The sequence below is a fragment of the Boleophthalmus pectinirostris genome, unplaced genomic scaffold, assembly GCF_026225935.1.
Source record: "Boleophthalmus pectinirostris isolate CB_2022bp ecotype Guang Dong unplaced genomic scaffold, ASM2622593v1 HiC_scaffold_4, whole genome shotgun sequence".
NCBI classification, from domain to species: domain Eukaryota; kingdom Metazoa; phylum Chordata; class Actinopteri; order Gobiiformes; family Gobiidae; genus Boleophthalmus; species Boleophthalmus pectinirostris.
The window spans coordinates 13,151,857-13,164,100 of record NW_026571353.1 but is presented as its reverse complement, the minus strand read 5'-3'; the positions used below and the strand labels follow the sequence as shown (position 1 = coordinate 13,164,100).

At 40.3% G+C, this 12,244-nt stretch overlaps 1 protein-coding gene across 2 annotated transcripts; it reads right to left on the bottom strand.

The window, feature by feature from the left end:
- Nucleotides 1–2,123: 2,123 nt before the first annotated feature.
- Nucleotides 2,124–9,524, bottom strand: tbx1 (T-box transcription factor 1). 2 transcript variants are annotated; one of them, XM_020928292.2, is made up of 8 exons: nucleotides 9,307–9,524; nucleotides 8,001–8,391; nucleotides 6,692–6,793; nucleotides 6,374–6,545; nucleotides 5,512–5,667; nucleotides 4,702–4,769; nucleotides 3,826–3,926; nucleotides 2,124–3,040 (listed from the first exon to the last, which is right to left on the bottom strand). In XM_020928292.2, exons 1-8 carry the CDS (start codon nucleotides 9,491–9,493, stop codon nucleotides 2,649–2,651), a joined length of 1,569 nt encoding a protein of 522 aa, XP_020783951.1. In that variant the 5' UTR covers nucleotides 9,494–9,524; the 3' UTR covers nucleotides 2,124–2,648. The 2 variants fall into 2 exon arrangements, with proteins under 2 accessions (XP_020783951.1, XP_020783952.1); XM_020928293.2 differs by having other exon boundaries at nucleotides 8,001–8,340.
- Nucleotides 9,525–12,244: the final 2,720 nt, after the last annotated feature.

Genomic DNA, 12,244 nt, shown 5'->3' with positions numbered 1-12,244 from the left:
GGTACAAGAATATAGCCCCAATAATGGCCCTGTCACAGCAGATGTTCCAGATGCAGATGAGTGTCAAACGATGCTTTGAGCCGCATTCTAATCCATCCTCTGCCTCCTCATTCTTCAATAGCAGTCCTTTGGCATGGAGCGGGACATCTGGGCATATTCACAGCTACACAGAGTCCAAGGCAAGCAGGTTGTTCTCTTTTCCTTTGGGCAAAATGAATGATAGATCCAAAGATTATGGTTTGAAATTGGCTAAGCCTGCTGAAAGCATGTCTGTAACTACTTAGGTGCATGCTAAAAAATTGATTAAGGAAAGAATGCATAAATATAATCCATAACACCGATTTAAACAAAGCAGAGGTGCAATGCAGTAGGAATCCTCCCGTTGGCGCCATTTCACACACATGAAACGTGAGCACAAGTTATTCAATATACAGTTATTGCTTACTGTTGAATAAAAATAATAAATTATCTTGTCTCATCTTGCTTCTAAAGAAAAAGTGTTCCAAAACGATGTCTGCTCTTGTGTGCTTTTTTTTTTGTAAAATCAAATCAAAAAGATAATATTTATCGGTTAGCCTCTACTACATGTGATATTTATAGTCCTGAAATATGATTTACCATGAAAACACCAGAGGGACAAACTTGAAGGCCTCAGCTCTGGATGTATCCTTCCGCTTGTGGCGGAACCACGGCACCTGCTGACCGGCGTCGCTTCTCTCCGGGCGGCCCGCGCTTTTCCACATGGCCTCTTCCTGACTGCATGACCTGGCAGGTTGGTTTGGAGATACCGTTTGCAGTAATCACGTGCATGCACACTTTTATGATGTACACAGGATTTACGCGTGTGTAAAATTAATTTGCTTCTTTATTTTACGATGCACACAAACATAGCTAACTTACGCACGGATTATGTCTAATTTTGTCGCTTGCTTCAAGTGCAGCTGTACACGATTGTATCAAACTCAGCCAATATACAATAATCACGAGCAAAACAAAATACTTAAGTTCCTGATCTAATCTTAAAAGAGTGGAAAGATTATTTAACCTTTGGCACTTTTACAAGCCATTTAACAGCCAGAGGTCAGCCGCCCCAGGCATCCTTTTCCCCGCTGTCCGCTCACAGGCAGCTGGCTTCAAGGAGGAAAAAAATACATGATTAAAACGAACAGTTAGGTTACGTTTCCTTTTGTATCGTGACAGCCACAAATCCCAAAGCAGTGTTTCTTCCAAACGAGATTAACCTTGACAACAAAGCCTTTCCCATACATGACTTCAAATGGATAATGGAAACGACAACGCCAACAGGAGGGGTACACTCCTAAAATATCAGGGAACTGTCCCATTAAAAATGAACAATGATATCCTTTTGAGTGAGAGGAAATGTACTTTTCCAGTGTCTGCGGCTTGACATAAGACCTTATTTATGAGGTTTACGAGAGATAGGCCTAACTGCATAGGCCTGCAACTGTGAAAAAATACTTTTTCCATGTAGCTTAGGAAAGTATAAAACGGGGACAAATGCATGCTCTTGGATATGTATATTTTGTATTATGTATGTATTTATGTATTTTATTTATTGTCTGCATCTTCCACCAAATTCATTAAAGCCTTTGGTTTTAAAACTGGATGTTTCCCCAGTAGGCCTACTACCTACCTATAATTGTCAGTACAAATTTCAAACGTTTTACTTAAACCTGCTACAATCTTATTTCTGATTATTTTCATCTTCTTCCAACGAATGCCTTTTTACTTTCAATTGCGCTTTTATAAAGCCAGTTTTTTTCTGTACAAAAGTGGAAGTGTGGTCATTGAGTACATGTTGTTTTTCACTCTGAATCCAGGTGCAGATGTGAACATTGGAAGTGCTGAACATAATGCAGCTCCCTGATGTTTGGACAGCTCTCTCTGACTGTAGCAGTGGTGGATACCTCGACCCATTCAAAAGCCAATCCGGTCGGTGTGGCCTGAACAATGCTATCAGTGAGGTAAATACTTTCACTCTGTGCCTCGAGCACTGACACTGCACACACAGGCCTTTTGAATGGAAGATTGGCACATATTTTTATGAATTACAAGAATTTAATGTTTATTTTACACTTTACAGAACAGTCAACTGCTTCATTTTTATTTACTTTGAATTGCTGCAAGTCAGTGCCATAGTACAAGCTTCTCAGAGCCTCTCCGGATGTTCCAAAATCAATCTTTTTTACACCAAACAAAAACATCCAACATGAGTTACCTCTCTGATGAGCTCAGCATGCAAACATCTTGTCTATGCAAAAGGCTGACAGACTATATAACATAATATGGCTTTTTTGAAAGCATTAAAAACAAGGCAAAAAAAAAAAATCACAAAGTGCATCAAACACAAAAACAACTTTTCCAGTCCGTGATCAAAAGTTGGGCATGAAGATTCCTCCTGGCTTCTTCACTGTCAACACTGCTCCTGTTTGGGCCCGATGTGGGGTAGGCCTATAGGTCAATGTGGACCTTTTGTATTGGCTCAGAGCAGGTGCCCAAGCTCCCTGCAACGGTGCGTTTGTTTAAATAAATACCACAGTTTTTAAGTCTGTGAATGCACCACTCAGTTTGCCGTGGACTCAATAGACAGGATTGTTTTGCCTTCATCCCGCAGTGCTCAGCAGTCATTATCTCGGCCCATAGTCGTAGTTCGCTGGCCCGCTAGTGGCAGAGTACATGTTAGCTGTGGCGGGGTTCATGTGATGGTGGTAGGTTGTATGCCGAATACTGGGTAAGGGGTAGGGGCTTGGCCTGGTTTTAGCACCCAAGTAGTGTTCGTATGTGGTGGGGTATTTGTACGGGTGGTGATGGAGGGTGTCCGGGGGAAGAGTGGCTCCGGGGTGGGGTTCAGGGCGCAGGTCGTGGGGTGGGCTGGGACGTCCTGTGGTGAGGGGGACAGCGTGGAGACCTCCAGGGACAGGTAAGGCGGGGCTAAGAACACGGGACATGAGCTGGTGAGCGGGGTCGCCATGGATAGGGGTGCCACTGGGGTCCCGATCGTACTCTCTCCGGCTGTCCTCTGAAAGAAAAGACGTGTTAGTTACAAAATAAACTTAATGGACCAATAAAGACGAGTCATACATTTTAATTTGATGAACACATTACAGTTAGTGAATCTCATTTTCAATATGTACACTTGTATAATTTACATATTTATAGTTTAAAATGTAAATATTTTCGTGGAATTATCTTATTTGGACCACAGGAGCAATAGTGGCAGCTTGTCTGTGCTAATATGGATCTGATCATTAAGCATAAACATTAAAATGCAGGACATAGCTTTGTTACATATTGTACCTGCAGTCAAAAAAATAAAGGAAAGCAAAATATTATTACAAAAACAATATATTTTTACAAACCACTGTTTGCAAGAAATATAAATTTCCAATTCAATAAATTCTATATTGAATGTTTTTTTTGTTTTTTTTAAATATTGTAGACTAGTAGATGTTTTTACGGTATATATGACAGTAAATATATAACTGTAGAAAACCTACAGAAAATCTACACGACCTTTCTTGCTTTAGCATTCTGTGTACAATATATATTTTTTAAGTTTTCTGTAAACTTAATGACCCTTTGTAATGGGGAAAAAACTTTGTGACTTTGTCACACTTTGTAGCTGATATGTCAGTAGTTGATGAAAATTTTTAAACGTCATTTTTTGGACAATGTTGATCTATGCATTTAAAATCTGAGTGACACTGCTACAAAGTGAAGAAAGGCCTATTATAGGTAGTCATTGTGAATGTTTCATGTGTACACGCTCTGAAATGTGACTATAGCGTGTTTCTGTATACAGACCTTTCTCTGCGCCGTTCTGCTGAGGGGGAGATGACATGGGGTTTCTGGTTCTGGCGAAGGCACTCATGATTGGCAGTGAGCCGGGCCGGTGATTCCTGGGCCTGCAACAGGGGAACGGATACAGTTACATACGACCATTTAATGCACGCCAAGGGTACATTTTCTTTATTATATTTTAAAATGATGGATGCATAGTTTAAGCGTTTACACCATTACATTGTAAGGAACATTTCTGCAGTGGCAGGGCACAATTTACTATGCTGGGCTGTTAATGTAAACTTAGACAGACTGTTTAAAATAATCAGAATCTTGCTGATAATGGAAATAATAATCCATGAGGCAAGTTAAATTCATTTGGCAAGAGAAGGGTGGGGTTTTGGACTTGACTAATTTGTCAGTGACAGAATGTTGCACTTGAGTGAATTTTTAACAATAGATTGTGATTACTAAATATTATCGTGTTCTAATGGGGAAAGTGCAACTGGCAAAAACAACTGCAATGCCAATGTGTGGGGCAGATGAGCTGGGGGTAGGTTACATTGCATTTGTTTCATTATTATTTTTTTTCTATTTTTACACATTCTTGCTGAAACAGTATCCTCATGGCATAACACACAATTGACGAACTCTGGAATGAAAATTAATATATATATTTTTTTTAACAAGTTCATTATATACATTTTTATTTTATATATTTTTTTAAATATAATTTTGTGATATTGTCTTTTGCATTTATTTATTTTGTCTATCTGATTAGATACAATGCCACCATCATTCTACTTTTTAAACAGTTTTACAACAGTAACATGAAGTAATAATATTCTATGAGCAACATTCTTATAATATGTAGAAACATAACATTATCTGGGTGCTTACCAGTCCTCTGGGTCACAGTCCCTGAATCCCTTTGCGAAAGGATTGCTGGCTATCTTTAGCTGTGTGATCTGCAAAACAAGGCAAAATCAACATTATGCACCATGCCAACTCCGCACATGTTGTTTTGACTGGCCCGGAAAGTGTTGAAATATCTCATAGGGTTGTGTAAAAAAGCTACATTTGTATTGTCTTTTCAAGCATTCAAAACAATAGTAAATATTTAAGCAAACAGAAAACTTCAATATTTGTGTAGTTTTTTTTTTATTTTTTATTTTTTTAAACATTTTATTAGTCCCTAAATAAATAGCATGGCAAATATATTTTAATTCTTAGCCCAGTACGTACAGTGTGTGTGTGTGTGTGTGTGTGTGTGTGTGTGAGGTGAGGGTGTGTGTGTGTGTGTGTGTGTGTGTGTGTGTATGTGTGTGTGGGAATGGGTGGGTGGGTGGGTGGTTGAGTGAGTGAGTGAGAAAGAGTGTGTGAGAAAATGATAAAATGGGCAAACACACAATGTTTCATTAAGTCTAACTAATAACTACAATGCAGTGCTGTCCATAATGGACGTATTTAGCGTGTAAAATTTTATCTGAGTACATATTATATTTTAGCATTTTTTGAGCGGGAAGTAGGCCATGTTATGAGTCATCTAACATTGAAATCATAGCGTAGCCTACCACACACTAAAAAAACACTGGAATAGTTGCAAAGCAGGCATCACAACAAAGCACACTGAATGAATATAAACATGCAATAATATAGGCTACTGTAAATAGAATAATTAAAGAAGTTATGTATAACAGGGCCTCTTACCCGGTGGTTCTGGTACGCAGTGACCGCCGTGAAGCGCGTCTCCTCGAACACAAACGTCTTGTAGTTCTCCTCCGCGTATTTCTCGCTGTCTTTGCGCGGGTCCACGTAAACCACGTGAAACCGGGGCTGGTAGCGATGCATCGAGTTTAGAATTATCTGCAATGAACAAAGAGCACGTTATTTTTAACATCTGGAACTGACCATATGTTGACTTTCAAAACAATATTAAAACTACGTCGTGGGCTTTCTGACAAATGCACAATATCTCAAAATTGTGTATGTAGTCCTGTTTGTTTATTTTTTATTTTTTTTACTAGATGAATTCTAAAACATAAACATTGAACGGTTGATTGTGTATAGGCACATGGTACGCTCCCCTTTCCTTTCATGAGTACCCTTCTGGTCACGAACTTTCAACCTTACTCTTGCGCACATAGGAATTAAGAAAAGCGGCACTTTAGTATTACGAGCCCGGTCTTATTTTCAGTGGTGAAATATTCCACTTCCTCTCCTCGCTTTTGGAGCTCAGCCTTGTGTGTTTTTGGCACACCTTTGTCAGAATTACAGGCTCTATATTCTGTTAAATCACGTGTATCGATCAATTTGAGAGTGCGTAAAGATAAAGCTCTCTTTTGCAACCAGCACTGTTTGAAACGTGTTCACCTAAACAGTACGTTCACTGCCATTGCGTAATAACTTGTAACATGAATCATGTCATAAAGTATCAGTTAAACATTGTCGGGTGTTTTCACTTTGTTTGTAGTTCTTAATTACAATCAATAAAGGTGTCAGACCCGCGCGTTATTCTCCAACGCGTTACAGTATATGCTGCGTAAAAGCACGTTGTGTACTGAGTACTCACGTGGCCGTTGTCGTCCAGGAGGTTATTGGTCAGTTTGAGTTTATCAAATGAGACGATCTGCTTCATCCACTGCGCGCCTTTAGCTGGGGAGTCCGGGTGATAATGCACCCTGCCCGGCGTAGCGGGGTCTGCCTTTCCCGCTACTAGCCACGAGGAGCTGTGGAAAGCATACCTGTGGAATAACACGTGCACCCGTTGAGAAACTTTTTTTTTGCCGCGTTTAAACTCTAGAGCTTGTACAACTGCAGTGTTCCATGTGCAGAGCAGACATAGGCAAAGTCATCACTATTCACTTTCTAAATAAGGAATATTTTTTACCTGTAACGTTTGTCGTCCACCGGCAAAAAGTCCATAAGAAGCATGTAATCTGCCATAGGGTCCATCCCAAATATTTTTACTTGAAAAGTTGGAAACATCCTCCTGTACAAATAAGAAAGTAATAATTTATTTTTAAATATGTGTTTAAATAGCACATTTCGATATATATACTTTAATAATTGTACTGTATGTATTGCCAAATTACGAAAATGCTGTAATTGCTGTGCGCAAAATTGAGTGGAGCGTCTTGATTTCTTTTGACCCATGCGCAAGTCACTTTAATTTTGCTTCTGCTCTTTTGACGATTTCCAGTAGCTAACACGCCGTGCTGAAAAAAAAACAACGTTTTTTGAAGTCTGATACTATAATTTAAGCCTACTTTATCGCTCTAGACTATATGCAGCTTTTAATTTTTTACGCACTTTTTTGCCCAACGAATAAAACATTTCTTTTCTGCCTATAGCCTAAATTTCTAACAAATTCGTAAACCCCGGTGACCACCAGCACCACTGGTAATCCGCCAAGTCAGTGAAAGGGATCCTAAAATCAACGCTCAATTAACGTCAGTGTTGTGGCTAGGTGAGGCTGGAGGAGCTTTTAAAGTGCTCCGCGGATCTCCTTTCCCCTGTCACACTGAAACGTTATCCCACTTTCAACATGAAACCGATCATCAAGACACTGGTATACTGCAATTCTATAAAGGAAGAATTGGATCTAACCCCAACATTAAGGTTTTACTACCAACAGCAAATTTCAGTCGTGCTTTTATTTTAATCCAGGCTAATTCAAATAAATGACAACAAAGTGTTTTTCTCTGATCCAAGAAGCTGCAAGACCATAAGGTTATAATAATAATGTCAGTAAAAGTGAGTGTTTTATTGACTACAAGCGATTGAACGTCAAAGTAGTTACACAATCCAATAGAAAATGTATAATAACGCATATAATTGCATTTATATTTATTATGAAAAACCTTCACACTAGTATCAGATTCTTTGTATAACCTATAGCAGATAGCAAATCAGTGTTTGTAAATGTAGGCTCGTTAATTCACAAGTATCTGTTAAAAAATAAATGGCCTCCAAACACCCAAATAATTTCAAAGCTCGAAAGGAGCTATTGTTATTAAAAAAAAAAAATTAAATTAAATGTAGCCTAATTATATTTCTATTACTGTTATGCTCGATGTTAAGATTATTTTTCAAACATTGGAATACATTTTTATGTATATAGTAAATTTGGCGATATTTAACTAATATAGCTACATCATATGCTTTGTTAATCCTTGATGCCTGTGTGTAGTGCTCACCTGCCCGCCTTCGTGACGATCATCTCTGTCCCGAGTTGATTAAACTCGTCCCATAGTGCTTTCATCTCCAGTTGAACGTTAATGTTGGCAACTTTTGGGTTTTTCTTCACGATGTTTTTGCTGTTTGGAGTAGAATTAGACGAGGACGAGGAGCAGTTAGGTGTTCCTCCGTCGCTGGCCGGGGCCTGGCCCGGGTTGGAGCCCGGGTAGTTGTAGCTGTGCTGCGCGGTGGGGCACGGCTCAAAGTGGGAATCATGTTGACCGTATGGGTCCCCGGGGGACGGAGAGAGGTGGTAGCCTCCCGGCGTGTTGAGGCTGCTCAGGCTGCTCGTCGTGAAGGCTGCAACATCGCAAAAATGGGACAGCTGCGTCAGCCACGGACTGGATATGGCTGAAATCATCCCAAAAAAGTGGATTTACTAAATGCGTCAAAATCGTTTGTCAGTGAAAATACATAGCAAGAGGTTCAGTCACTCCCAAATACAGATGTCACAAGTGTGGCATTTTTGGTTTAAAAGTTTCCGTGTTCAATAATATCCAGTTGCATCCAAAACAAATAAGCTATTGCATAGTTAAAACTTTCTGAAGGTGATGAAGTCCCAAAATAAAAGTTACTGAAAATAATAGAATTGCGAGTGCGTAAAACGGACGGCCCTGCAGATCAATCGCTCTCTGTAACTCCTGGTGTATTGAGTGTTCAAGTGTGAGGCAGGCTGGTCTCTTATCTGACGCGGAGGGCCTCCCCTTTGCGATAAAACCGGTTCTTATTCCTATTTAGATAAGGAACTGCAGGTAATGTGCCTTTTCCTTGCCTTGGGACGAAACTGATTGACAGAGAAGTGCGCCCCTTTTAATGGCCTTTCCGGCGCCCTGTTAAATTTATGGATAAGCCCCTAACACAAACAGTAGATGCGCTGGAGTCAACAAGGTAAACACTCATTGATTTGCATGAACAAACAAACAGGTGACCCTGGACTGCCTCTGATTGGACAAACGGATCAATGGATAGGACTCGGTTTATCTCCTCTCTTTACGCACAGTGTTTAGGCGAACATAAATAAAATATCCGTTATTGATTAAAGTTGACTGTGACAACAGGGGTCTCGCATTTTTTTCGCACTTTTTCATCATTTATGTTATTTTGCATTCAGCGCGCTCTTGACAGTTACTTTACTTCTTTTTCTTGCATTTGAGTCATACAAATCTGCAATAGTCTACTTTTGATTCTGCCATTTATAAACGTGAAATGTGGACCATTGTTGAATGGGACAGTGTTGCAATCGTAGGTATTAACAAACCCATTTACCTTCCATTTCCCGGGTGACAGTGCTGTAGTGCATTTTAAAAGACGTGCTGTTGTGCAGGTCTGGCTTGTCCAGGCCACCGCTGTTGTGTTTATCAAACGCCGCGTTTCCTGTTAGCTCCGCAGCCGAAATCAGAGAGGCAATACTGAAAGCATTGGCCTTGGGAGACAGGGGGCCGCCGTCGTCCATAGGCGAGAGATCGTGTTTTTAAAAATCTCCCTCCGCCTTCCCCTCCGCTTTCCAACCGTGCAGAAAGCAGGAGAAGGCTGCACACAATGGACAGGAACATGCGCCAAAACGGGACTCTTACATTCCGCCACGGCGCGCTTCGCAAGACTTGGAAAAAGTATTCCCAGAGTTTGGTAAAGATGAGGAAAGCGCTCCCCAACAGTTCTAAAGTCCGTCCCGGTGTCGGCTCATAGTTCACTGACGGAGCAAAGGCAGTTTCTCCTCCGGACGGTGGCGAGGTGGTGTCATCTGAGTCGTGCCTTCAGGAGACGCTACTACTGCTGCGAGAATGTCAGAGAGAGCTAGATCCACGCCTCCTCTGCGCCACCAGGAAAAAAGTGCCTGCGCTCTGTACACTGTGTTTTATTCCATCAAGACCTCGCTAGTCATTTGTACTATTTTGAAACCAGACAGTGCATGACGTTGGGATGAAACCTCTTTGTTTTACTCTATTGCTTCTCTCATGTACTGACTCAAAGTGCTTTGCCGAGATTGCATCACTGCAAATACAATAATAATGAAAAACATTCAGTTTTACAGTGCATAAATGACGTTTGACTTGTCCCCATTTACGCATGGCTACATGCACCGTGTTTTCACCTATGTAGACGCACAACCTTATAGCATTTGTAATTAATGACTTAGACAAAGTTTTCTAAGCCAATTCAACTTTATTCTCTTTTAAAATAGGTTATTATGCGCTTAATGGCTTTAAATTTAAGTCTACTTTAATCTCAGTGCTGTGTTTTACTCAGTTCTGCTTTACTCACATTGTTGGGGAGATGGCCACTTCAATAAGCGATGGCAAATGCTGTTTACCTGGCATATCGGGCCCAGTATCAAACTTGACCTCTAGTTGTGCGTCCGCTGACAGTGTCGCTGGTCCAGCTCTTTTAGTGTGCGCCAACCAAAAGCCAAATCTGTTTTGTGTATAGTGGCCTCCGAATAGAGCCTCATTTACACAGCAACGAGTGAATTAAAGGCGGAAGGCTGCAGCGGGGCACTAATGAGATAAACCAGTGAGGGGATTAGTGTTATTTGTTTTGGATGTTTCGCCGCTGGAGCCCGTGAGCATAAATAAACCTCAGTCTATTTGTTTAGGGAAATTGATAGTCTACATTTATTACTTGGAAACATTGAAAATTTTCTTTAATAAACGGATTATCAAATACATTAAAAAGTGTCATGTAATTATTTTTTGTTATCAGATATTCAGCCGATATTCAGCGTTCACGTTGTCACTGCCAGGTCGGAAGCGGATTTTGTGCGTGCCCAGGTGAGAACAGACAAAATGCAGAAGCGGATCCAAATGGAAAGAGACAGGAATTTGCTGCAGGCCGCAGGGCCGTGCTGCCCTCACTCAGAGAACAGTACTGTCCTAAACATTAAGCGCATTTAGGCCTATAAACAGCATAAAGAAAACAAGTAGTCTATTACACTTAAAACCCACCAATATAGGCCGAATGTATTTAGACTTCAGCGAAAAAAACTTAAAAAAAAAAAAGAAGGCAAAGTCTCTAGAATGGCCTATACGAATACGTATTATGTTACTCTTCCTTTCTGGCAAATAATTTAAGTCTGTAGCCTACGTTTAAAAATAAATCTAAACAGGCCCTAAATTCACATCTTAACTATCAAGCACTGTAAAGCATGTGTAAAGTAAGCACATTTTCCAAAATTCAAAATGTATTTCGCACACGCTTGCTTTTATTTATTTTTAGTCCCTATTTGTGTTAGGCCTACTTATTTTTTTATAATTTGAATTTATATAGGCTATTTATTTTAGAAACTTTAGTTATACTGCCATAATGATCCGCGACGTGGGCTTGTGTGACGCACTTTGCTTTTATGCTTTTGATATACCTTTTCATGACTCTCATTTGTTTTATTAAGGCTAAAATTGTAATGTAGCTACACATCGAAACTGAATTGGGTCAATATGCTATTCCAAGAATTATGTTGAAATAATATAATAAAAATAAAATAAGTAAAATTACAATAACCACGCAGCCATGTTTTCATTTCTGAAGTAGACCTGTCTGACTGAATGAAGCCGTTTATGGCGCTCCCAGTCTGATGTTTCCGAGTATTTAATTACACGCTCACATCATTTCACATATAATAAATCACAGGTTAATCCGCTGACCGTAAACACGATGATTTCTACATTCATGTTGCGTGACTGAAACCGTGGGGCTATGCACGGCTGCGCTCTCCACGCGTAAAACCCGAGCTTTTCTAAATATTAGTGCAAATCGCAGAATCAGAAGAGCGGAAGTGAGCTGTTGACCGCTGACAGCCGAGGCCAGGCCCTCTGCGCGATACGCACCGACAAATCAATAAACGCGCCCCAGGTATAGGACCCCACTGCAGCCACAGCACGTGACACACACCCTCAACTAAACACTCGGTTCTTATTATTTTAGGCCCTCGTCATTCGACCACGTTTAAATTTGTAGTTTTACAGGCCACAGTTTTAAATGGCAACAGTCAATATAACAGAAAGGAGATTAATATGAGCTAACAGCTAACGCAGCAGACCGCGTGTGCAGCAGCCGATCGTCAGAGTAAACAGCCAAAGTCTATGGATCGTACTTCTCCTATAAACCCCCAAACATTTTACCGCAGTGATGAGTAACTATCGTGCTATTATCTGTTTTGTCCAATTCATCATTTTGTTTAAGGAATCAGTCATTTAGTGGTAAATTGAAT